Source organism: Oryza glaberrima, chromosome 1, assembly GCF_000147395.1.
Source record: "Oryza glaberrima chromosome 1, OglaRS2, whole genome shotgun sequence".
Classification (NCBI taxonomy): Eukaryota; Viridiplantae; Streptophyta; class Magnoliopsida; order Poales; family Poaceae; genus Oryza; species Oryza glaberrima.
This window is the reverse complement of record NC_068326.1, coordinates 34,672,638-34,699,401: the sequence shown is the minus strand read 5'-3', so window position 1 is coordinate 34,699,401 and position 26,764 is coordinate 34,672,638. Positions and strand designations below refer to the sequence as shown.

The 26,764-nt window shown below is 44.5% G+C and overlaps 3 protein-coding genes across 3 annotated transcripts; 2 read left to right on the top strand and 1 right to left on the bottom strand.

The window, feature by feature from the left end:
* Positions 1-339: 339 nt before the first annotated feature.
* LOC127772848 (uncharacterized) lies at positions 340-7,227 on the top strand. Its single transcript, XM_052298835.1, has 9 exons — positions 340-634; positions 1,347-1,459; positions 1,995-2,202; positions 2,280-2,835; positions 2,910-3,161; positions 3,349-3,540; positions 3,612-3,686; positions 3,777-6,152; positions 6,634-7,227. Exons 1-9 carry the CDS (start codon positions 492-494, stop codon positions 6,919-6,921), a joined length of 4,203 nt encoding a protein of 1,400 aa, XP_052154795.1. The 5' UTR covers positions 340-491; the 3' UTR covers positions 6,922-7,227.
* A 130-nt stretch (positions 7,228-7,357) lies between these two features.
* Positions 7,358-10,246, bottom strand: LOC127772859 (probable magnesium transporter NIPA6). Its single transcript, XM_052298845.1, has 9 exons — positions 9,879-10,246; positions 9,664-9,720; positions 9,481-9,571; positions 9,189-9,349; positions 8,979-9,106; positions 8,756-8,893; positions 8,351-8,443; positions 8,133-8,250; positions 7,358-8,044 (listed from the first exon to the last, which is right to left on the bottom strand). The coding sequence occupies exons 1-9, from the start codon at positions 10,051-10,053 to the stop codon at positions 7,914-7,916; spliced, it is 1,092 nt and encodes a 363-aa protein (XP_052154805.1). The 5' UTR covers positions 10,054-10,246; the 3' UTR covers positions 7,358-7,913.
* Positions 10,247-11,272: 1,026 nt separating this feature from the next.
* Positions 11,273-11,887, top strand: LOC127758169 (uncharacterized). Its single transcript, XM_052283821.1, has one exon. It carries the CDS (start codon positions 11,273-11,275, stop codon positions 11,885-11,887), a length of 615 nt encoding a protein of 204 aa, XP_052139781.1.
* The last annotated feature ends 14,877 nt before the right edge of the window (positions 11,888-26,764 follow it).

Here is a 26,764-nt window from a genome sequence, read left to right as displayed (position 1 = left end):
ATCTCAAGATATGCCAGCCTAATTTTTAAGTTGTAATGACTTCATTAATTTTAAGATATGTCGGTCTAATTTTCCAGAGATAGTCATATTATAATTTTTTTTTGAACGAATAGTAGTCATATTATAATAGGATGTGCGCTTATAGAGTTGAGTGTGCTCATTTTAAGAGCCCCTGTTTGTCGAAAAAATATTCTACAAGCATTGATCAAAAATTATTTCTTTTCTTATAGAAAATAAAATACACCCTAAAAATCAGATTTCCTAAGAAAAAAAAATCAGATTCGTCTTTTTTATCCCGTCCCGTCCGCGTCCGGCTCCGACCGATCGATGGCGATGCAACCACAGGAAGCGTCTGGTACCATCCACTGACTCCGAGGGAATTCGCGGGCCCACCAAACCGCTAGGCCATTAGCCAAAGCATCCAAACGCCCGAGAAAAAACCGCGGCGATCGGCGGCGGCGGCGGCGGCGAGGGGTACGGCTACGGCGGCGATGGACGCGTCGAGCGAGCTGCAGTGCGTGGGGAGGCTGGAGGTCGCCGCGCCGCCGCCGGCGCGCTACCTCCGGGTGGGCTCCCTCCCCGTCCCCACCGACTCCCCCGCCTCGCTCCCCGCCCTCCTCCCATCCTCGTCCCCGTGAGCTCTCTCTCTCTCTCTCTCTCTCTCTCCCTGAACTTCGGTTCGGAGTGCGTTCCCGCGCGATTGATGATGTGATGCGTCGAGTTGTTCAGCAATGCGTTCGCGATTTGTTGAGTTTCTGGTGTAGCTGTTCCTGATCGAGTCGCAGGGTTATAAGAGTTTGGGATTTTGCTAGGATTTTAACGGTTGGGAGCGGGGAATTCGAGCTAGAATACCATTGGAGCGAGCGCTTCTGTGTGGTGGAATTAGAATTGTTTGTGATTGTGATTCGTTAGGGGTGACTAAGGAGAGGAAGTGGGGTTTAGCTGAGATTTGGAGACAAGGACTCAGTCTCTTTGTTCGATTTGTTGATTGGTATGAGAGATTGTTGATGGATTGATTAGGGGGAAGCGAATGGCAAGGCAGTTGTGCTGCTGTAAGCAAATATTGGCATTATTATGTATCTGAATTCAGTGGCTACAACTTATAGCCGAGCAGAACATAGATATTTCTGTCCGGACCTCGAATGCTGATGGTTATTAAAATGCTGCTTAGCCTTTTTTTTTTTCCTCCTAATGCATGTGTATTATTTAAATGTTTAGTTATTATCATTTTGAGATATTACTGTATAAGAGAACATAGTCGTTATAAAATGGGATTTATCGAGTTTGCTGATACTTGATTAAGGAGAAGTGATGTTTTGATTTTTCTCTTGTCACAAATAATGTAGAACTGGAGCTCCAAGGTATCAAATGTTGCCATTGGAGACTGATCTCAACACACTCCCGATGATACCAAATATTCCAGAAAAGGTTTTCCCGATGGACGCAAAGAGTACTGAAGGTGATCTCTTCTTGAGGCTTGATCATTATAGTTTGATTCACAAAAGAAATGGAAGGCTTCTTAAGAGCTTCTACCATAGGGAAAACATAGATAATATTACATCTTGTAGGTGCAAGTAAATTTTACCATACATGCCACTCTTACTATCAGGATTCCTACTGTATCCAAGTTTTCATGGTTGCATCTTGTATGTGTAGATTATATTTGGTATTTTAAATAGCTTTATTTATGCAATCTAGATGAGAAGGCCAGCTAAATTTATATTCCAAATTTTTTTCTTCGGCTGCAATAGAAGACTTCATATCTCCTGATGCATCCATTAGTATTAACAAATGGATAGTCAGAGGAAGCTAAAATAATGGAAATGCGATACCTTGGTTTTCTATTCTATCGTCACACATGCACAAGCTGTTGTTGCAGCTGCAAGACCACATGTGGCTATAAGTCTGTTTGAGCTATGTAATAGTCACAGTTGGTTATATCTGCTGGGCATGCCAATGTATTTCTAATTGTTATTTTTGTTCATATTATTCAGGATCACGATATGGAAGTGGACTTGCCAACCAAAACTTATCAAGGAAGTGTGAAGCACTGGCTGTGTCAGGCCTAGCTGAATATGGTGATGAAATAGATGTGGTTGCTCCAACTGATATCCTAAAGCAGATTTTCAAAATACCATACTCCAAGGCACAAGTATCTATTGCTGTTAACCGTATTGGAGATACACTTATTCTAAACACAGGGTAAATTGGCCGTTTCATTGTTGCAACTAGCTACCATGCTCTATGTACTTCATACTAATGCAATGTACGTGTTGCAGTCCTGATGTTGATGAAGGTGAAAAGATATTCAGGAGACAAAGCAACCACCCCAAAGGATCTGATCCTTCAATGTTTCTTAATTTTGCAATGCATTCAGTGAGAGCAGAAGCTTGTGATTGCCCACCAAGTCATCAACCATCAAAGGAGAAGCAAACGGCATCCGCTATCTTGCGTGGACCATTTGGCCAAAGGGAGGGTCCATTGGATTCGCCATCGTCGTCTAGTTTTAGCACTTCACCTTATCTGGACCAGAATATCAGTAAAAGTAGAAAAACATCACATGGTGCTCGTGAAAGCCTGTACTGGGGTGCAAGGGAAAATAAGCAGAAAGTTAAAGGGTCTGACCCTGTTAAGAAAACCACTCATGTTGGTGACAAACCCAGATGCGACGTGCAAGAATCCGAGAAAAGTAGGAGGGTGGGAAACAATGGATTTCGGAAGGTTTGCTTTTGGCAGTTTCATAATTTCCATATGCTTTTGGGTAGCGACTTGCTTATATTTAGCAATGAGAAATATATGGCGGTCAGCTTACACCTCTGGGATGTTTCGAGACAGGTATGTTTTATTCTATTGAATATGGCTTCACAATTTCATTTTTTACTCTTTCTGTTGACAAATGTGTTTCATAGGTTACTCCACTGAACTGGCTTGAAGCTTGGCTAGATAATATAATGGCAAGTGTGCCAGAATTGGCTATATGTTATCATCAAAATGGTGTTGTGCAAGGTTATGAGCTCTTGAAAAATGATGATATTTTTCTACTTAAGGGTGTATCTGATGATGGTACACCTGCATTTCATCCACAAGTTGTCCAGCAAAATGGCCTTGCTGTCCTGAGGTTCCTGCAAGATAACTGTAAGCAAGACCCTGGTGCATATTGGGTATGGCTTCTAAGTTTATTCGTTCTAATTATCACATGCTAGTACTTAACCTTTAGTTTCTTATATTATATTATTTGTGCGACTTGGGTATATTTTAGACACAACTCCGACCTCAGTTTTTGCAATAATTTTATTACGCTAGTTCTTGTGCTTTATTCATTTATATACTGAAGTTGTGTGCTCTCAGTTGTACAAGGGTGCTGAAGAGGATGTTATACAGCTGTATGATCTGTCTATCTTACCTCAAAATCATACTGCTGGTGATCATAGATCTACTTGTGGTCCTATGTCTTCTTTAATGAAGAAGGGTAGAAAGGAGTCGTTGTTCTCTTTGGGCACACTCTTGTACCGTGTTGCTCACAGGATGTCTTTATCAAAGGTACTAGCGAAATGTCTCTTTTCTTTGCTTCATGGAGCTTTACTGATCGTTAGTATGTATATGCTTTGCAGGTGCCTAGTAATAGAGCAAAATGTGCGAAGTTCTTCAAAAAATGTTTGGACTTTCTCAGCGAACAGGATCACTTGGTATTTTTATTTATCATGTCATTATTTATCAGTTTACAGTTTTCTTGTAGCGCTAGAAATCTTCTCAAGATTTTCTATTTGATCCTTTAGGTTGTCCGGGCGTATGCTCATGAACAGTTTGCAAGGCTCATCCTTAGGTGTTACGAGGAGTTGGAATTGACATCTGAATCATTTTTGCTTGAATCTGAAGTTACTCTTACTGACTTGGATGAGTCTCCAGACCTGAGCCTTGAGAATTTACCATCGAAGCAAAATGAAGTGCTGACAGAGATTAGCGAGGAACCAGCAACCTTAGATGGAATGTTGGAATGTTCACGGTCAGGATCTTCTCAAGCGTCAAATAGTTTAGTGGATCCGGGTCATGTTGACATTAGTCCTGTATCTTCAGCTACAAAAGGAGATGTTACTGTGGATAGCTTGGTAATGTGTCAGTCTGGAACTCAGGTATCAAGGACAATTGCTGATGCAATATCCTCCAAGTTGGCAGCTATACACCATGTATCACAAGCTATCAAATCCCTTCGATGGAACCGACAGCTCCAGAATACACAAGATGATTGCGTTGGCAATGCAGATACCATTTGGGAGAAACCTGTTGACTTCTCTTTATGCCGATGTGGTGACATTGACTGTATTGAAGTTTGCGACATTAGAGAGTGGCTACCAAAATCGAAAATGGATCACAAATTATGGAAACTTGTTCTTTTGCTAGGTGAATCTTATCTGGCACTAGGAGAGGCATACAAGAATGACGGGCAGCTTCGTCGCACTCTTAAAGTTGTGGAATTGGCTTGTCTAGTTTATGGGTCTATGCCTAAAAATCTCGAGGGTGAGCAATTCATCTCATCCATGTCCAATAGTTCGTTGAGTGTTGAAGATGGTGATCTAAAGGCAAATCTTGTTTTGGATGAAGCAGACTATTTCAAAAATGCTAAATGTTTCAATTATGATGTTTCTGCTGGGCAGTTGCCTCCAAACTATTTATTTTGGGTTAAGGCGTGGATGCTTGTAGGGGATGTCTATGCAGAATATCACAGATTGAGAGGTCAACAAGCACCAGTGTTGCCTGAACAAAAGCCTGATGGTGAAGTTAGAATGTCAAATGAAGTTGCAATGGAGGTCAAACGTCTTAAGAGAAAACTGGGAAAGGATAAGCAGAATTGTGGCACATGTTCACTGATAAATTGTAGCTGCCAAAGTGATAGGGCAAATAGTGGCAGCAGTGCAAGCAGCAGTAGTTCTGAGGCCTCTACACTATATGGAAGAAAGAAAAACAAAAAATCATCTGGCAGGAACTTCCATTCACAGTCTAGAGAAACTAAAGAGAATCCCAGCACCCAGGACTCTATGGGAGATTCTGAAAGCAAGCAGCAGAGTGTGAATGGTGCTTGTTTTGAAAAAAGGTCTGTATCGAATGTTGAAATTGATACTAATAATTACACCATGGAAAATCAATCAAGAAATAATGATGGGGTTCCTGATAAATCTAAAGAAGATGTTTCCAGTGTGAGGGTTGGTGGTATCTTTAAGTTCCTTGGAGGACCTGAACCAGGAGATGTTGAATACAATTTGCATTCTGCTATTCATTGCTACGATGCAGCCAAGGGAGTCATATTTGCATTTCCAGTGCCCTCGGCTGAAAAATCCACCATTCTTAAGAAAAGAGGCTGGGCATTCAATGAACTGGGCTGCCATAGGCTTGAAAGTAGAAATCTGGGTAATGCTGAAATTGCTTTTGCTGATGCTATTAAAGCATTTCAAGAGGTTGCTGACCACACTAATGTTATATTAATCAACTGTAACTTAGGTCATGGTAGAAGAGCTTTAGCAGAGCAATTTGTGTCAAGGATAGATGAATTTCAGAAGTATGATTTTCCTCAAGATGCATATATGCAATCCTTTAAGTCTGCTAAGTCGGAATATTTTCAAGCTATAAACTATTACACAGCAGCTAAGAGGCAACTAACATATGCTGACAATGAGGTTGATAAAGTACTTTACAATGAGGTTTACACTCAGTATGCCCATACACACCTGAGGCTTGGAATGCTTTTGGCAAGGGAAAGCTTCTTAACTGACAGTTATGAAGGTGGATTTGTTGATGAATCATCTAATAGAACAGTTCTTGAGATTTCAGCAAGTGATGCTTTCAGAGAGGCTTTGTCTACATATGAATCTCTTGGTGAACATCGCAAGCAGGAAGCCGCTTTTGGCCACTTTCAGCTTGCTTGTTATCAGAGGGATCTATGCTTAAGGTTCCTCGATTTAATTGACAAGGAGGTCAAACAGAAGAATGAGGATAAATATCGTCAGAAAGCTAAGTGGTATGGTTCTTTAGCAGAAAAGAACTGGCAGAGAGCTTTAGAATTTTATGGTCCAAAGACACATTCTACCATGTTCTTAAACATCCTTATGGCACAATCTGCCCTTTCCGTTAACCTCTCTGATTCGTTCCACTCAAGTGTGGTATGTTCCTTGCCATCTCGAACGATCCCATCTGCTCTGTGCTAGATTTTATTTCCATTATTATTCTTTCTAGCATCATGGGAGTGCATAACCTGTTACATTTGGTTAGAACAGAGCAGTGCTGTCTGCTTAGCATAATTTTAGTAAATTGTACTACTATGATTAGTGTCATAATGTGTCGTGGCTGTCATGGCAGAGTAGTTCTGCTGAGTAGTTTCTGACGAGTGACAAGTAGGTGGAAAAGGAAGCATTTATACTGTTGCACAAATTGCAATATGTCAATGCACTATGGCTACTAACACAGACTAATCATATAATAACCAATAGTTAGGAAGTGTTAGAGCTTGAGTTCTGAGTTAGCCTCCGTGCCTTTGCTGCTACCGTGTTGTTGTTCCCCAGTATAGAATGCCTTCTTCGGGCATACCAAAAGATGCAAATGTTCTGTTTTCGCTTTCATAAACATTTTGGGTCTCTTCTTCAGATGCTTGAAAATGCATTGGTGCACTTGCTGGACGGTCGCCATGTGGTTGAAGCAAATGATGAGTATTCAAACGACTTGGATCTGGACATAAAACCGAAATTCTGGAGCCAGCTGCAGCGCCTGCTGAAGAGCATGTTGGCAGCTGCTCGACCGGCAGCTTCTGTCGGCCAGGCCAACGCCAGCAACAGCAGAGGAGACACCGCCAAACTAAAAGAGATGTATCGTCTGTCGCTCAAATCAACCTCTCTGGGCCAGCTGCACGCGTTGCACAAGATTTGGGTCTCCTAACACATCTCTGTTGTACAAACATAGACATCAGATTGCTCTACAAACGAGTGTTGTACATGTTGATTACATCGTCATCAGCATCTTTGAGCTTGTAACTTATGCTGTCTTTTATGTTTTTATCCATTTGTTATTTATTTTTTAAAATCTCTGGGATGACTTACATGCTGATTGTAAATTTGCAATTGTAGTAATAGTTGTGGAATGTGTTGTAACTTACAAATACCATCGGCTTGCATTGTAACTTTACAACGTGGAGTTGTACTGCTGCCTTTGAAATGAAATGCTCGTTTTCTTCAGAATGTACCACACCATGTTCCCATAGAGCCCGACAAGCATAAAAAAAAGTTTGCCATCATGATGCTGCAAAAGTTATAAACATCACACGGAAGAGAGAGCACGCAATGGAGTATGCTGGCTATCGCTGAACAAAGCTTGCTACTAGATGCTTTTAAACACTGAAGCAAGAATTTGAAAGAGGTTAGTGCTACAAAGGAGAGAATACAACTTGTTTCAATGCCATGGCCTGAGAGAGAGAGAGAGAGAGAGAGAGAGAGAGAGAGTCACACAATGGACTATACAAGACAACCTCAGGTACATCAAGTTACATTCCGGACCCTACAAAGGGGAACAAAGTGCCACGTCAATGATAGCGATTAGCGAGCCTTGTATACTTGCCTTCAGTTCAAATGAAAGGGTTAAAAAAAGAACTGCATTCCTGGCAATTTTTGTACAATATCTTCACATAGTTGTCAGGCTAGGGGGCTAAGTTTGTTCGCTCAGAAGTCACCGTATGGCCATTTAGCTTTGTCATGAGTATTCGACAAATGATACACAATCCAGTAACATGTCTACAAAATTTTGCAGTTGCTTTGATCTTGGTAGCAAGATGGTCTTGACTCTTGAGGGGATTATGAATGACAGACTTAGTGACTGTACCAATCTCCGCTCAGACAAATAGATGTGCATGAAACGCCAAGCATCTTGGAAGATCTCTAGACAAAGTAGTCTTGACGCATGACAGTTATAATGTCACAGGGAAGTGAGTCGTCCTCTTTTTGTTTACCTATATCCCCGTTTCCTTGGATGTGCCAGTATATCTTTGGAGGAAGAGGTGCATACAGGTCTGCAGTGATGCACAGATAGAAACAGTTAGTACTTTCGAAGACGATATTTGTGACACTAATACTGTACCCAACTTCACAATGATCTACCTGCCGAAAGAGTTTGATCAGGTTCTCTAGTAGAGTGTAGCACAAGAGTACCAGCAAGAACTGTCAGAAATCCGCAAATCTCGGATGCAATTTTGCTTGCACTCTGCCCAGACCAGTCCTGAGTAAAAATAGAACAGAAGTTACCCTTAGCCGACCAATCAACAGTTCAACACGGAATGGAGCATAGTGTGTATATATGTTCTAAAAAAGATTCTCACCTTGAACATTATCGCACTTGCTAAAATAGTGAGGGTTGTGAACATGGCATAATAGATGGGTGAAACAACTGCTGTATTGAAAGTATCCAGCGCCTGCAAATTTCAAAGGGCACACAACAACACCAAAATTGACTTAGCTGCTAATCATGTGTAACCTCCGGAATCTTTGGGGGAATACATAAAAGGGAGAAATTCATAACAAATGTCTTGAAATATTTACTGATAGCAGCCGAGGGAGCACTCAAGTAGTCAAGTGATGCCACAACAGATCTAGTATATTCGGATTATGGACAATAACATACATTTTCTCTGTGAACCTCGTCTCTATTGTGTTAAGGAGGTGTTGCATTGGACTAGCAGGTCAACAACTTCTTATCGTGCATACTGATCAAGAATAGAGCGTACCTTGTTCAGGTAAACTAACTGGACAGCTATGCATGTAATTGAAATCACTGCAAACAGCCACGTCTGAAAGTAGCCAGCCTGGTTTATGCCCTCAATTGTAAGCTTAATGGCAATGCCCACAGCCTTAATGCTCATTACCTGACAAAACAACATAGCGTGCAAAAGTCATATTAGTGACAAAACGACAAGATAACATAAGCACAAACTCATATAAAACATTTACCGTCAATGATCCAATCACTGAGCAAATTCCAACATACACCATTATGTTCATCTGCCCATACCGTGGAGCACAATATATCATCAGGAACAGAGATACTGCTACTGCAGCGGTAGCATAGCAAAGGAAGTCTGCACCAATATTACAGGACATTTGTGAAACATAAGTCAATTCCAATGCCATGTAGCTAACGGAGAAAGTATGGAAACTTACCAGGTTGTATCGCCAAGTGCCAAATCTCATCCACTGAGCTTGGGGTCCTCTCTTGGGGAGCATGGAGGATGATCACCGTCGACCCAACAATACAAAGAACACATCCCAGCACGCCCACCCGCTGTAACTTCTCATTCAGTGTAAAATGTGCCAGAACAGCACTACTCCCCAACAAATCACCAGAAGCATACACATGCACATACCAGTAATTCAGTACAAATCCACACAAAGAAACAATGAATTACAAATGATGTGGAGACCAACTAAAACAATTTCAATTCTAGTATTCTACCTCACAATTATGCTGAGTGCTCCTAGCGGCGTGACGAGGACAGCAGGTGCAAACATGTAAGCAATGAAGTTGGCAATCTCCCCAACAAGCACTGATAAGATTTCAATTTTACCAAAATATTCAAACCTATTCCCACATGAATATCAAGAAACAAGTCCAAGATAACCATGAAATTTCACTTACTAGTGACCATCCCGACCCACCAGAGCGGCTCCAAGAGGTACCCATATCCTCCAACACCTGAAATTTCCAACAAGACAAACGAAGGTCACGACGCGTGCGACATGAAATCGACCCGGATTTTGGACACAAAAGTAGCTTAGCTTCCTTTCATGCAACCCACAGCATGTAGGTTCGAATTAGCATCCAGCAACCAGAAAAAGACCTAGCAATAGCACCTGCTCGGGAGCCCGCGGCGCCGGCGCGGAGGAGCCCCTTCTTCTTGACGATGAAGCTGACCCCGATGAAGGCGGAGGAGGCGACGGCGAGGAGCGAGCCCTTGAGGTTGGCGGCGAACAGGTCCCCGCCTCCGCCTCCGCCGCGGCCGGCCTCGCCCGTCGCGTCGGGGCTCATCTGCGGCGTGCTGCGGCGGCGCGTGGCCGGCGGTGGCGGCGCATCTGAAGCGAAGCCTCCGTTAGGGTCGCGCTCCGATTTGGGCTCCGACGAGGCGCGCTTTGACCGGCGGCGAGGTGGCCGGAGCGGAGCGGGGCCGCGGAGGAGAGGGAAGAAGAAATGGAAGAAAGTGTCCGTAGCAGGAGGACGCGACGGAGGATTTTAGAAAAATTTTTAGAAGAGAGGCTATTTATTCTTTCGTTTTTCAAACACGGAAAAAATATTCGTTCTTTCCCCCGACTAAATTATTGTTTTCATTTCTTTTGTTTATTTTGAAGAAAGTCTTTTTTTTTTCAGAAGACTTTCTTTGGCATCGCTTTGAACACACTGATGTTACACACACCGGCATCACGGCATGAAGTGTCGTGCTCAACTTGAAGTCTAGGGCTTCGGAACGAAGGCATCAGGCACGGTGAAACATCGTGTTGTCTGTACGTGAGGTGGACATAGCAAGACGCTAAAAACTGCCAGACTGCTGATTTCCTCACGCACCGAATGACCCAAGGTTAACCTGGCACGAGAGCACACAATACATGTGCCCTCCCAGCCGCAGGCTCCGATTTGCTTATTGATATACTACTGCTTATTAGTAGTATAAATAAATACAAGTAAAACTTTTATATATATGTTAGCGTATTGTATAGCTGGCATAGTAGTTTGTTTGCATGGATAGCTTTGCATGGATAGATAGCAGCCCGATCAATCTAAACTACTTGTATCTAGTCATACGTACTGTACCGGGTCTCTCGTTCTGGTTGTTATGAGGCTGTACTCTCCTGCTATATATATGAATGAGATACGCCATCAAATGTGTGGCTTCACCCTCAAACCCTTTCATGGTATTAGATTGATCTCACGATCCACATCTCCCACTTCCGCGACTCTACCACTCCAACCCTTCCTGATGGCTCAAGACGACGCCGCCACTGCAGCGGCCGCGGCCGCGGCCACTGCCGCTGCTGAAGCAGCCACTGCAGCCAAGACAGCCCGTGCCCAGCTTTGGTCCCAAGCCGTCGCCGTCCACATCAAGTCTCTCGTCCCGGTCGTCCTCGACATCTCCAAGTCCAACTACACCCGCTAGCGTACTCTGTTCGAGGTTGCCGTCGGCAAGTTCGAGCTGTCTCACCACCTCTCTCCGGCAAGCCCCTCCGCGCCACCCGTCGACGCCGACTGGCGACGGATGGACTACACTGTCCTCTCCTGGATCTACGGCTCCATCTCCCAGGAGATACTCAGCATCGTCATGACCCCCGGCGGCACCGCCGCTTCCATGTGGCAATCCATCGAGAACCTCTTCCGCGACAACAAGACCACACGGGCGATCCATCTACAGGCCGAATTCTCCAACCTGGTGCAAGGCGATCTCTCCGCCACCGAGTTCTGCCACAAGCTGAAGACCTTGTCCGACTCCCTTCGGGACGTCAGCCAACCAGTGCCTGACCAAACTCTCGTTCTCACGATGATCAAGGGCATGAATCCCAAGCACAAGCACCTGTCGGCTCTTCTTCCCATGATGTCGCCGTTCCCCTCCTTCATCCAGGCGCGGTCGCTCCTTCTCCTCGACGAGATGAACGACGACGCCGGTGATCCGACAGCTAAGGCCACCGCGCTCGTCGCTGACTCCCGCTCTACCCCAACACCGGCCATCGACAACGGGGGTGGCTCTCGTGGCAACGGCAATGGCGGCAAGAAAGGCAAGGGCAAAGGCAAGCAGGGCGGCAACAAGGGCTCCAACACCAACTCCAGCCCGTCGCCCCTCCCAGTCCAGCCGCACTGGAACCCGTGGACCAGCTAGATTCAACTCTGGCCCACCGCAGGTCTTCTTGGGCCACATCCTGGCGCTGTCCCACGGCCTGCTGCACCCCAGTCCTACATGAACACACCAGGGCATGCAGCCCATGCCGTTCGGCCTCCAACCACCAACGGGTCTGCCCATGCATGCCATGCAGCACCCGCCGCCGGCGCCGATGGACTTCGTTGCCCCAGTGCACGCCGGCGCTCCGTCTACTCCGACATGGGACGCCAACAGCATCGCCAACTCCCTCAATGCCATGACGCTGCAGCAGCCGTCCGACCAGTGGTACATGGACACCGGCGCCACCGCGCATATGTCATCCGGCTCTGGTAATATATCCATCTCTGACAAGCCCCCTCCACACACATGAATTGTTGTTGGTAATGGTGCTTCTCTTCCTGTTACTGCCACTGGTTCCCATAAAATATCCACCCTCTCCCGGCCTTTCCACCTCCACAATATCTTGGTCACACCTCACATCATCAAGAACCTCATCTCTGGCACCGTCGCCTCGGACATCCCGGACATCACACACAACATCACCTAGCTGGCCACTCCATTATTTCGTCTAGCTCAAATAAAGATAGCATGCTTTGCCATGCTTGTCAATTAGGGCGACAAGTTCGCCTCCCATTTTCGTTGTCTTCTTCAAAGACCACTGTTGCTTTTGAAATAATTCATTGTGATGTCTGGACCTCGCCAGTTTCCAGTGTTTCTGGGTTCAAATATTATCTTCTACTTTTAGATGATTTTACTCATCACCTATGGACGTTCCCCTTGCGTTTAAAATCCGAAGTTTTTCAGATTCTGTCCAATTTCCACTCTCTTGTACGCACCCAGTTCTCCACTGTCCTGCGTGCCATTCAGTGTGACAATGGTAGGGAATTTGATAACTCATCCATGCACCAATTTGCTGCTACTCACGGCATCCAACTTCGGTTTTCCTGCCCCTACACATCGCAGCAAAACGGCAACGCTGAACGGATGATACGCACCACCAATGAGGTCGTCCGTTCCCTGCTGTTCCAAGCACATCTACCACCAAGCTTTTGGGTTGAGGCACTCACCACAGCTACACACGTTCTGAACATAAACTTTCTCCCCGTTCGACGGCTTGCGACTTCCTTAGCTACCCGCCCAACCACCGTGGTTACCGCTGCATGGATCTTGCCTCTCGCCGCGTCATCATCTCTCGGCATGTCGTCTTTGACGAAAACATGTTCCCTTTTGCAGCTACCACCACTGCCTCGCCTGATGAAACATATGACTTTCTTGATATCCTAGCAGTACCTGCACCGCCAGTTTCAACCCAGCCAGCAGCAGCCACTGCCACGCTGCCGACCGCGCCGATCGTACCCAACACCACCGCTGCACCATCTGCGCCGATCGCACCCAACACCACTGCTGCACCATCTACTCCTACAGCTGCCGCAGCACCTCGCATGCAAACCCGGTCTCACTCTGGCATTCACCGCGGCCCGCGCGAGCGGCTCAACCTCCACACTTCGGTCACTGCTTTGTCTCTTATTCCCAAGTCTGTTCGTTCAGCGTTGAATGATCCCAATTGGTATGCAGCCATGGTTGAGGAATTTCAGGCTCTCACCTCCAACAATACCTAGGAACTTGTCTCTCCACCACCCCGAGGGAATATAATCACTGGGAAATGGGTTTTCAAACACAAATTCCATCCTGATGGTTCCCTTGAACGCTACAAAGCACGATGAGTTCTTCGCGGTTTCTCCCAAAAGGCCGGTGTTGATTTTGGAGAAACTTTTAGCCCCGTCATCAAACCTGCCACTATTCGGGCCGTCCTCTCTCTAGCCCTTACATCCAAATGGCCAATACACCAACTGGACGTTAAAAATGCCTTTCTCCATGGCCATCTCTCAGAAACGGTCTACTGTCGCCAACCTACCGGCTTCGTCGATGCCAAGCACCCCGACGCCGTATGTTGCCTGAATCGTTCTCTCTACGGCCTCAAACAGGCTCCCCGGGCCTGGTTCGAGTGCTTCAAAGCGTTTGTTCTTGGACTTGGCTTCACGGCGGCAAAATCGGATTCTTCACTGTTCATCTTTCGAAGCTCTCTCGGTACTGCGTACCTTCTAATGTACGTTGATGACATAATATTGACAGCATCAAGCGCCTCTTTGCTGCAACGCATCATCACAGCCCTCAACTCGGAATTTTCAATGAAGGACATGGGCCCTCTACACCACTTCCTCGGCGTCCAAGTCCACCGCAGTGGTTATACAATGCTCCTGCATCAGGAGAAATATGCCACCGATCTCCTTGATCGCGCCGGCATGACGTCGTGCAAGCCATGCTCAACTCCGGTCGACACTTCGTCCAAGTTGTCTGCCGCCGTCGGCGCTGCCGTTGCAGACCTGACAGCATATCGCAGCATGGCCGGAGCTCTCCAATATCTGACATTCACAAGGCCAGACATAGCATATGCAGTACAACAAATATGTCTACACATGCATGATCCACGTGAAGGTCACTTGAACCTGGTGAAGCGAGTTCTTCGCTATATCGAAGGTACACTTTGTCACGGCATACTTCTGTCGGCTTCATCGCCACACGAGCTCACCGCTTACTCGGATGCCGACTGGGCTGGGTGCCCTGACACTTGCCGATCGATGTCGGGCTTCTGCGTCTTCCTCGGCTCCAATTTGCTGTCTTGGTCTGCCAAGCGCCAGCCTACCATCTCGCGATCAAGTGCCAAAGCTGAGTACCGCGCCGTCGCTAACGCGGTCGCCGAAACAACCTGGATTCGACAACTCCTCCGCGAGCTTCATCAACCGCTTCACCAAGCTACGGTCGTCTTCTGCGACAGCATCTCTGCCGTCTACATGTCAGCTAATCCTGTGCAGCACCAACGAACAAAACACATTGAACTTGATCTGCACTTTGTCCGTGAGCGCGTTGCTCTCGGCCAAGTTCGAGTTCTTCATGTCCCGTCGTCCGCCCAGTTCGTCGACGTCTTCACCAAAGGACTACCGTCGTCGCTCTTTCTCGACTTCAGGTCCAGCCTCAACGTCCGTGAACTCCCGGCTGAGTCTGCGGGGGTGTGTTAGCGTACTGTACATCTTGTATAGCATAGTAGTCTGTTTGCATGGATAGCTTTGCATGGATAGATAGCAGCCCGATCAACCTAAACTACTTGTATCTAGTCATACGTACTGTACCGAGTCTCTCGTTCTGGTTGTTATGAGGCTATACTCTCCTGCTATATATATGAATGAGATACGCCACCAAATGTGTGGCTTCATCCTCAAACCCTTTCAATATGTATCATTAACGATAAAAACTTAATCACTTTAAAATTAAGTTTTAAAAATTTAAATGTTATCTCATAAAAGCATCCACAATATGATAAAAAAAAATAGTTCAGCTACCTATTACCACTATGTAACTAGTCTATAAAAAAATAACAAAAGATACACATATACTACTCTATGAAAAAAATAAACTCTAACTACGAATCTGGACACGCATATGTCCAAGTTTATAGGTAGGATTGGTAGGATTGGGTTATTTTTAGAACTGAGGGGTACATATGAATTACCCATATAAAATAGATAATAGTATATATCTTTATTTCTCTCGTCTTCTAATACTACATTGTATCTATATATACTGTGGGAATTATTATAGTTAAAATCCATTTATATGGGTTTTATATATATATATATATATATATATATATATATATATATATATATATATATATATTAAATTTGTTAGGGGCACCATGGTGCCCGGGCTCCATGGCCATCCACCGTCCAAATGCTTTAGGATCCGTGCAACGCTAATAGAGGATACTATCACATATAAGCGGGTCTTACCCGATAAGAGTTGCACGCATATACTTTCCTTAGAACATGCATGCGGGTATTTCCATTTTTGCTGTATACCGTGCATGTATTTCCAAATTTGCGCCCTCTAATCACGCCTACACATTTTGATTAGCACTTTCCATTTTCTATATCACATTTCCATATATACAACGTTTGCATGCAAATACTTACCTATTGAAACATGATTCTGTTTTTGAAAATTGACGCCATTCCACCAATTGCGATTATTGCCATCTATTTTCAAGGTTATATTCCATTTTCAAGATACACATATAACCGGCTACAGTAGTCCTTTTTTTTTATTTTTCTTGGCCACACTGTTTCACGGTCGAAGAGCTAGCTATCCACCTCGTCTTCACTGAGTTACCTCGCCGGGATTGCTCGCCCCGCCGTGAAGAGGGCCGACGTCCGTGGTTTTCGTCACTGACGACGTTCGTCACGAGCCTCTTGCTGGAAACCAGACCTCCTCAACCATTTTTGTCAAGCCATTACAGCGCCGGACGTCCATGTGCCTTTTCACTGCCGTCGCTGGTTGTTCGTGAGATTCGGAACATGCATTATTCACCAGCGAGCTACATTACGTCAAAGGTATGGACCTCAGTTTTTATCACTCACACAGTTTACATTCACATGCAGTCCCTGTTATGTATAGATGATTTGCCATTTCTCTTTCTTTTATCTACTAACTGAGAACATGATGAATCACCTGGAACCTAAATTTTAGATTTTTTGTTGAAATGCAGTTCAATTTAGATTGTCTTAGGTATATAACGCGTGTGTTTGAATATCTTGGTTTGCACATCCAATGAACAGAATTTAGCTAGGTAGTGAAACAGCAGCGATGTCCCTTGTACATGATCATCTCACTTCTGGTGCTCTCTCTGGTTCTCGCCAACAACACATTCGTGTTCCAGGTATGTGCTCCAACTTATCTGTACTTATATGTACTTCTCATATATGTTGACCTCTTCATAGTATTCTGAAATTTATATTAATATTGCCAGTAGCTATGGACAAGATGAATGGTGCCCGGAGCGAGAAGATCAATCAGTCGCTGCAGAAGTATGATCACCCACGCTGCAGTTGGCACATATTATTTGGCACGAGGTCAGAACTACACAACTTATGCACGCACAGCAAATGATTTTGAAGATGCTTGGACGGCCCTAGTCAATGAGTATGGTCTTCAAGAGGAGAATGCATATCTCCATAAGGCGCAGATGCTAATAGACGATGAAATGAAGCCCAATGATTCACAGGTAATGTTTTTTAATATATTTTTGTTTCACGTTCAGCACCAGTTCTGGATTTTTCACTCCTGCTCTCAACATTTTCCAACTGTTTTTTTGTTCGTAGGAGATAGATACAAACCGTAAAGATGTCAAGAGGGCGTTGGAGGCTACTAAGTTGCTCATTTCTCATCCCAGTGAAGAGAAATGACACTCGCCAACCGGTCTGAATAGCAAACATGAGGCAACATGCAAGAACCAACCGGAAAACAAGTCTCTGGTGGTGTGATATGGTTGCCAGCCATCGGTCAAATAAGCAGCCATTCTGTGTTTTTACATTGATGAATCACATTCGTACTGTAATAATAAACTAGTTACATCTATATTTGTACATCATTTTTATTTTAATTAGCATATGCTTCATTTATATTATGTAAAACTCCTATCAGTTATATGTGGATGAGCCAATTCACCGAAATTTCGTTTTCTTTCAGATTTCATTGAAGAGATCTACTCTTTCAATTCAGAATATTAAACTTCTAAAATCACATTTAAAACACGATGGAAAGAAATCGAATTTAATTTAAATAGGCACGTCTGGAAAAACATGGTGGAAAAAATATACCGTCAGTCCAAGTAGGCGAGTTTTAAGTTCTAATAATAATATACAGTACACACATTTAAAATTTAGATATACTTAAAATCCATGGTATACAAAACATATACTTAAATGTGGTACACAAAACATATACTTAAAATCCATGGTATAGAAAACATATACTTGGATTAATTTATATTAAGTTAAATATACCGTCAGTCCAAGTAAAGCGAGTTTTAAATTCTAATAATATACAGTACACAGATTTAAAATTTCGATATACTTAAGTTTTACATCCGGACATAACGACTAAAATATCCTTGGTTCCAAATTTAATTAGATTCCAAATTTACTATATACAACAATATTAAATGACAATAATAAAATATACCGTGTACACAAATTGTAAATTTAGATACACTTAGATTCCTAATATAATTAAATTAACGTAACTTTGTACAAGTTAGCTAAGTATATAGAAAATATAATGCGTGTATACATAGCCATTACATTATTACATAAATGAGTAAACATTTTCTGAATTTTGAAAGTGCAAAACGCACTAATTTAGCTAGGTGTACATAAGCATACCATATATATGATTCCATATATACTTATATTCCAACTGCAACGTTCATGGTGTATTATAGTATCTCGGTTTCCATATATAATTATTTTCAAAATAACCGCGGGATAACATTTCCATATATACTACATCGTATACGTATACTCAGGTTTCCATATACCCTAATAAATCGCATTATGTTTGTTGCCAAATAAACCGCAAATTCATGATTATGGTGACAAATATTTAGAAACCAAATCCCAGCCGGAAACCATTTATGGAAAGGTATTAAAGACGCTAAATCGATACTCCTAAATATTTTGCATGCATGCACACGCTGTCAATTACGAAACCAAGGTATTAAAGACGCTAAGTTGATACTCCTAAATAGTATTTTGCATGCATGCCCACGCTGTCAATTTCCAAACCAAATGCACTTAACGGGTGAACCCGGTAATCAATCATTCATGTACTGATCAACTAGACCAGATTGTGATCCAACGGCAGATGTCAGTGGTGCCCGGGCACCATGTATATGTATATACATATGTATATGTATATGTGTATATGTATATGTATATATATATGTGTGTGTATATATATATATATGTATATGTATACATATATATATATATATGTATATATATATATGTATATGTATATGTATGTGTATATATATGTATATATATGTGTGTATAATATATATACACACACATATATGTGTGTGTGTGTGTGTGTGTGTGTGTGTGTGTGTGTGTGTGTGTGGGGATCATTTTACGATAGGGTCCCAGGCTCCCAGCTGCGACCGTCTGCTCAGTAGGTCCCGCGGTCCCGCCACGCGCCACTCGTCTTGACCGCGCGCTCGGCTGCCGGGCCAGCGCGCCGAACCGCCAATCAAGCAGGAGGCGCGGCGCGGGCCTTTGGCTGCCTCCCTTTCCCAAGCCGAAACGCACGATTCGCGCCCGCGCGCGCGCGCGTGCCCCCTGTGCGTGTTGGTTTCAGGTTTTGGCCTCTTTCTGCCCGGGGAATGTGGGATCCGCCGCGTCGCCCTGCGCACGACAGACACCGACCCCGGTGGGGGCATGGAGGCCATGTCCATATGAGCAACGCAACGTCGTGGCCTCGTGGGTAGAGCAAGGGTTGGCTTCCGTTTTCCCGCCGGCGCTTTTCGGTGTTCTGATGATTTTTGGCCGCCGTGCGGTGCGATCGCCAAATGTCTCGGACTCTTGGTTGATTCTGTTGTGTTGTCCAACCACAAGTGCCAACTGACAACTGCCAAAGCCCGGTTGTTGTCACAACGTAACGTACCAATACGGCGGGCGCGGGTAGGACGTGGATATGAGTTACCCACAATTTTTGCCATCTGTTCTACGGATGAGTTCGTGCTTACCAAGCAAACAGTGTGTGATGGATTACTTAAATCCGTGGAACTATTCTACTGGTTTTTTAACCTTAGCTTTCAAGGTCGATCCGCCCCCAATGAACAAGGCGGGCGCACGCAAGTCCGAGCGAGAAGAAGCTCTGATGTAAACGCTCGTCACTATCGAGTTTTTCGGCTTTCGGCCGCGGGATCTTGCGTTGCTTCGTTCGGGAGGTAAATAAATAACGGCCTCAAACGACCAGTCCATGGAAAATTCTGGGCCGCTACTGACAGCATAAAGCGGGCCAATATAGCTGGGTACTATCAGGCTGTCACGGTTGTGGCCCAAGCCCAACATTTTATTCAGCCTTTTGTCCTTTTCGAAACGTACGTTGCGTAGAGGAACCAATCCGGCGACTGGGCGGCCATTTCCGTCCGCCACCATATTGGAAATTGGATGATTTCTTCTGTCGTGATATACAAAGAGTACTTCCTCCGTCAAAAACAAACATACTTTTTGTTCAAATCTAGATATATAGAAGTTGGTTTGTTTTGTTTTAAGATAGAGAGTATCTTTATTACTTCAAAAAAGAAATGTTGAAGTCTAGTCGGTGTTGTATTTACGTGTGGGCGGACGAGAGAGTGCCACGAATATTCTTCGTCCTGGAGAGGCCGACCATCGACGACGTCTGAGCTTTTGAGAATCTTATCCGAGCAAGCAAAACGACGTGAGTAGCAACCGGCATCGCACTCGACTCCCTTGGCTCACGTACGCAGCACGCTGCCCGCCACGTCTTCCACGCTGCACGCACAGCCCCCGACCACCCCCGAGCCGTGAACGTGAACGCGATCACCACCCGGGCGGCCGGCCGCCTCATCCGCTCGTCTCGTATATGGACAAAATCGCAGAAACACCAAAAGCGAACAGGGGAAAAAAAACGGGGAGTCGAGTCGCTTCGCCGCGCGGATGAGACGCGCGCTGACCACCACCCGACGCATGGAGTGGCGGTGGGCGAGCGAGGCCGCGGCAAAAGCACGGATTCCGCGTCCCGTTTGGACGCTTGCGTCGCGCACGACCTCGCGGTCTCGGTCTCGCGGATCGGCGGATGTGGCGGCGCCTAGGCCGTTCTCGCGCGCGCGCGCTTCCGTCCCGAAGCAGAATCGCGAGGGGAGAAGTCACGCAGCCAGCCCGGCGCATCTCCAGAACTCCACGGCTCTCTCACGCTCTCACGCGGCTCGTGTCGACCTGACCGGTGGCCGCACTCCAGGGAATCAACCGGACGGTGCTCGACACGCACGGAGCGGAATTTCTCTGTTCGGATGGGGAGAACAGCTTCAGATTCGACGGTGACATGTGTTCGCATGAAACCTCTTCTCAGATTCAGTCATCAAACAGCTGAGGAAAGAACATGATGCTTGGGTCAAGGTCTCAAGGATAAGCGAACTTATGCAGTCTGTAACATTACTAATCGTATCAGAGTCAATGACAAACCGAGAATTTTGGGTGCTATAGATTCCACGGAGAAGCTAGTAGCTCGCACAACGGTGAACGGTACTACGGTAGTAGTACGTGCCATCGGGATTATCAGGCTGTTGTATACTTGTATTTTTTTTAACGCAAGAAGGTAGAGCATGTTCTACCTTATAGTCATTTCATTAAGAGAAATGAGGTTTACAAGTTACAGGTTATAGCAGAGGGGGTAGAGGGGTATTAAGAAAGGGGAAAAGGGAAAAATAAAATAGATAAAAGAAAAGAAAAGAAACAAAACAGGGGGCTGGAATTACAAGGGTATATACAAAGTAAAGTCACAACTACAGCCCTGCACACCAGGAGAGAATTCGTTCTTTGGTTGCTTCATTGGCTCTCATGCTCCAGAGCTTTAGTGTGTCTGAGATTTGTTGAATGATGAATTACAAGTTGTCATTTTGTCTCTCAAAAATCATGTTGTTGCGTGCTTTCCACAACGTGTATGCACAAGCTGCAAACCAGATAGGTTCAATTCCTCTATTTGAATGATTTCTGTCAACGACTGCTTGCAGAAAAGCTGAGGACGATTCAGAATGGTTTGCCAGGTGCAGGAGGTTCATTTTTTCCCATAGGCTATTAGCATTTTTGCATCTCTGGATGATGTGGTCAGCTGGTTCTAGTACCGGGCAAAGAGGGCAGTGCGGATCTTTGCTCCAGCATTTGTTGACCATATTCGCCTTGGTGTTAAGCCTGTCTTTGAAAGCCAACCAAAGGAAGATCTTACAGTTTTGTGGGATGGTGTGTATCCAGACATATTCTGCCGGTTTCCAAAGGGTTCCGTGGTAAGTCAGAAGTTGGTAGGCATTTGAGGTTGAGAACTTGGGTGCAGGATGCAAAAGAACTCTTGTGTCAGGAGTCTCAGGGATGGGGCTAAACCTGTGCAGAATTTGCATAAGCGAGTGCAGCTCTAATTCTGCTTGGTAGGACAGGTTAGGATGCAATTTGACATGCCAGGAGTTTTGTGTAAACTGTGAATCTACCGTGCAGTCCTGATCCAAAGCAAAGGAGAATAGGATTGGGTGTGTGAATTGTAACCGTTGGTGCAGCCAATTATCCTTCCAAAACAGAGTAGTTTTGCCGTTACCAAGGGTTACCTGAGTTGCAGCACTTAAGGTGTTAAACTGAGATATAATGAGCTTCCAAGTGGGGGTATCACTGGATCTGGGGAGTAACTGCACAGTATGCTTCAGATATCGCCCTCTAAACCAGTTAGTCATTTGATTGTTTAGGCCAGAGAGTACCTTATGTCCTAGCTTTAGAATTAAAGCTGTGTTATGTGCCCTGAGATCTTTGATCGCCAAGCCACCTTGCTGTTTTTGTAGTAGAACTGTTTGCCATGCCACTAAGCAGTGACCTCCCTTTATGGATTTTTCCCCTTTCCAAAAGAAAGCACGCCTTATCTTGTCTAGTGCTTCGATAGATTTTTCCGGCCAGATACAACATGACATGTAGTATGTCGGGATAGCTGACATGACTGCGTTGATCATAGTTAGACTTCCACCCTTTGAAAGAGGCAACCATCCGGCTAGATATCTGTCAACTTTTGAGATGACTGGCAGCAGCATGTTATGAGATTTTTGTGGTTGAAAGAGGTAACCCAAGGTAGCTGCAAGGGAGTGAACTAGCAGAGCAATGTAGAATTTGCGTCACCATAGTTTTTGTATACTTGTATTGTACGTGACGTAGGACGTGTGGCCCGTATCCCCACTTGGCCCTGACCGCGACGCGAGAAGGCCCGAACCAAGTTGTGATCGGTGGTGGGGACTGGCCTGTATACATGAAAGGACCACGGTCCATGGTACCATGGCCCACCCTGTAGAGGTCAGGTCGGCTCAGTGGTGGGCCCCATGAGTCAGCGCCTAGGTGGGCCCCCTATTCTCGAGCCCACCCCCAAAGAGAACAGACTAATCCCTATCCATAATTGGCATACAGGAAGGCGAAAGTGCCCATGTTGCTGACTTTCTAGTTTGGGAGGGTTGGTATAAGTGAAATTTTCTGATTTATACGGAAATTAAAATTCGTCTTAAATACAGTGAAATTGTGTAAATCAAAACAGATACCTCAAGGTACGTGTATTGCTGAACCAGCCACCAGTTTAGTTTCGAGCTCGCCGAATTTTAGATGCACGGCCGGCGGCTGAATCTTTGTTGGACAGCTGAAGCAAAGGACCGAGCGAGTCACACAAATCAAAGTCGGTTTACAGTCTTCTAGCTTGGCGGCTGTAAAAAAAAAAGAAAAGAAAAGTAGAGTTCATTGGAAATTCTCTGGCAAATCAGACTTGCTAAGTCAAAAAGGCAATTATTGTGTAGATGTAGGAGTAGTCGCGAGAATGAAACGGCGCATTTTGCATATGCATAATCTATTGTTGAAATCCTCATTCTTCACATTGCCATTGTGTTTTATCTCTCTTTTAGAGATAGCACCGTCATGCTTTTTTCTTTTCTTCATCGATTTGCCTTGTCGTTTGCAGGAGAAGGATACAGCATACAAGACATGACGGGCCTATCTAAGATTGGTGCCATTTTAAAAATTGATAAATATATAGTTGTATTTAGTTTGTTATCAAATATTGGTAACTCATATAAAATTTTGGCATAATGTATTTTATTTCATCATGTCAAAAATTAGCAATTCTACCTACTTGCCAACAATTTGGCAATGCCAAATTTTGGTAAGGTTGATTTTGGCAGTAATTTGAACAGTACGGCATGTTTTACTTGTTTCCACTTTCAATCATACCAGTTTTTATTTGAGGCAATAATGTTCATAACCATACTTTCATATGGAGGAATTGTGTTAGCTAAGGATAATTTGGCAAGGAGAAATTGGAATGATAGTTTGAGATGTTGTTTATATATGAAAAATGAGACTATTCAGCATCTAATTATGGAATGTCATTATGCACAGTTTATTTGGAGAGCAATTCAGTTTTCTTTTGGCCTATATCTTCCTAATAGCATATCTCATATTTTCTTTAAAAATATATCATATCTCATACTCCCTCCGTCCCAAAATAAGTGCAGTTTTGCACTATTCACGTTCAACGTTTGACCGTTCGTCTTATTTGAAAATTTTTTATGATTAGTATTTTTAATGCTATTAGATGATAAAACATGAATAGTACTTTATGTGTAACTAAATATTTTCAAAATTTTCATAAATTTTTTAAATAAGACGGACGGTCAAACGTTGGGCACGGATATCCACGGCTACACTTATTTTGGGACAGAGATAGTATTTTTTATGATTGGCTTTTGGGGGTGGACAAGAAAAGTAGAAAACTTAGAGCATATGTTATATGTTGTGCTTTATGGGTGAATAGGAATGACATGACTTTTGACAATCGGCTCAGGTCCTAGGCACAACATAAAAGTGTGATAAAGATGGCGAACTTTTAAAAGTTGCATGTCGTAATCTTGAAACAATGGTTATACAATTTGTTGTCAATTTTAGATGGAGATTCACAAATATAAATCAATAATTGTGTACTCCTTGTCTTAGGTTGGTAGTTTTTGGATTATTTCTTCTCTATGATTGGTGTCTTCTTTTATTTATTTGAACTACACTTGTTTTGAATGTTACGTTGTAATAATTGGCTGTAACTCGTTGAGCAAATGTCGTGATGTTTTATTCTATTATCTAAAACATACAATTGTGATTTTGTTTTTCTAGGATTTATGATTTCACTCTTACGTCTTTTAAATGAAACACCGGTTTGCTCCTACTATGTTAAGATGACTTAAAAGTGTCAACTCCGTTATAAAACTACATGTACATCCTTTAACACTTACCCATACTTTTATAATAAAAATTGTATATTTCGTTAAATGTAACCAAACTCCGACCGATTTTTGACAGGTTTTCACAAACCTGCAAAGGGTGAAAAAATCTTCCAAAAATATTCATCACATTCACCATAAGCCGCTGCCGTCGGAGCTTCCTTCACCGCCTGCTCGCTCCCGGCCGGCTCGGTCGAATGCTTCTTTCCGTGCTAGGCTGCTTCGCGCAACCGCGGCCGGCACACCGGCCGTCACCTATGCTCGGTGTGCCGGCCCGTCTAGAGAAGCCCCGGGTATCTACTGCTAGCTGCAGCGCCGCTTGCTGCTCACCCACGCACCATAGGTGTATGCTGATGCAAAGTATATGTAATATCGTAAGGGTTATACATTGTACGAATATCTATAATCGAAAAGAGTTAGAACATTGCAACTGAACTGAACAGCTAGCTGCAACGGGGGAGGAGGTGGTCGATGTGGATGTGTGGTGGAAGTGGAGGCAGAGGAGGCGACCGCAATGGGGAAGACGCAGGGAGGTGGCGATGGAAGCGAGGAGGTCGACAGGCAGCGGTGGATGTGTTCTGGCTGCTGGGAGTAGATGGGTTCTGCGTTTTTTTATACTGCTTAGTGATTCTTGTATATATATTCTACCATGAACGTGGGCTTCTCCTTTTTTCGTAACCTTCTGGGCATGTTTGAGGGAGACTAAGATTCTGAGAAGCAGCTGGTTGGTAGCCAACTTCTGAGAATCTGGAAAAATTGGGTTTTCTAGCTTCTAGCTTTTAGTTTAATTTCTGGATTCGACAATTACAACTTCTCAACATCTGGACAAAAACTGTACTGTTTGAGATAGCTTCTGATTTTGAGAGAAGCTGCAGCAGCTGAAAGCTCCCCCAAACAGACCCTTTGTCTGCTGCGTGGAACATGGACCGTTGGCTATGTGAAAACTCCCAAGGATTCTACCATTGACCATGATTTTTCACTCATGTTTATTTTAGATACAATGGCATCGGTTTAATTCCCTGCTGCATCCAACGGTCCTAAATTTCTGATGACGTGGCGCTTTGTGGTAGCGAAACTTTAGATGTGATAGTCCCATGGTGAAAAGAGAGTGGTGTGATAAATCATGGTAACATCTGTTGACTTTGTGTGAAACCGATCGAGCTTGAAATTTTCATTTCCCAATATTCTTTTATTATGGTTAAAAATGGAGCATAGCTCGGTCGACAGAGAGATACAAAATAGTTTGCCGTTGGCCTAGGTTCAATTATTAAATTGACATGTAATCGCCTTCTAATAATATTCCAGGTTAAATTATTTCTTTTAACATTCCACATTTTTGCTTGACTACATTAGTTTAGAGCAAATTTTGCTATAGGACATGGCGACTTCGTGGTTTTAGCTCCAAGACACCGCACAAAGTCGCTTTTGGGGAAAACACTTTCAAAACATGGTTATTTGCCAGCGGACACCGCGCCCATTTATTTAATATATTTGCACTGACTAGGATTGAGCGGACCCACATTTTGACGCGTCTGGACCAAAATGCCCCTATGGTCGACTCAATCCATCCTTGCTTTTAGGCGATGCGCCGCGGGTGGCGCAGCTCGACCGGGGCGGGCAAGGAGGTCGTGCTCCTCATCCAGGCCACACCCGCGCATGGGGGAGACGGGAAGGGGCCGACAGCGACGGAGTGCGCACTGGCTGCGGCGGACCTCACCACAGGTGAGTGGCGGCGCGTGGAGGTCTCGTGGGAGGGGGAGGAGGAGGAGGCGCGGGGCGGGGGCATGCCGTTCTTCGCTCGGTGCGCGGCTGCCTAGGACGGACGACACGTCGTCGTCGTCGGGGCTATGTGCCGGCCGCGCCATGCCTGACCAGCGACGTCTGCGTGCTGGACGTCCACGCGGAAGTGTGGTGGCGCGACGAGGGAGGGAGCGCCATGATGCCGCCGGGCAGCCGCG

Excerpts from the sequence above, each read along its gene's own strand:
- LOC127772859 (XM_052298845.1), bottom strand. The coding sequence starts at position 10,053 with ATGAGCCCCGACGCGACGGGCGAGGCCGGCCGCGGCGGAGGCGGAGGC. Across the intron at positions 9,350-9,480 it reads GCACTCAGCATAATTGTGAG|TGCTGTTCTGGCACATTTTA; the intron begins GTAGAATACTAG and ends GTTGGGGAGTAG. Across the intron at positions 9,107-9,188 it reads GCACTTGGCGATACAACCTG|ACTTCCTTTGCTATGCTACC; the intron begins GTAAGTTTCCAT and ends ATATTGGTGCAG.
- LOC127772848 (XM_052298835.1), top strand. The coding sequence starts at position 492 with ATGGACGCGTCGAGCGAGCTGCAGTGCGTGGGGAGGCTGGAGGTCGCC. Across the intron at positions 3,162-3,348 it reads AAGACCCTGGTGCATATTGG|TTGTACAAGGGTGCTGAAGA; the intron begins GTATGGCTTCTA and ends GTGTGCTCTCAG. Across the intron at positions 3,541-3,611 it reads ACAGGATGTCTTTATCAAAG|GTGCCTAGTAATAGAGCAAA; the intron begins GTACTAGCGAAA and ends TATGCTTTGCAG.
- LOC127758169 (XM_052283821.1), top strand. The coding sequence starts at position 11,273 with ATGGACTACACTGTCCTCTCCTGGATCTACGGCTCCATCTCCCAGGAG.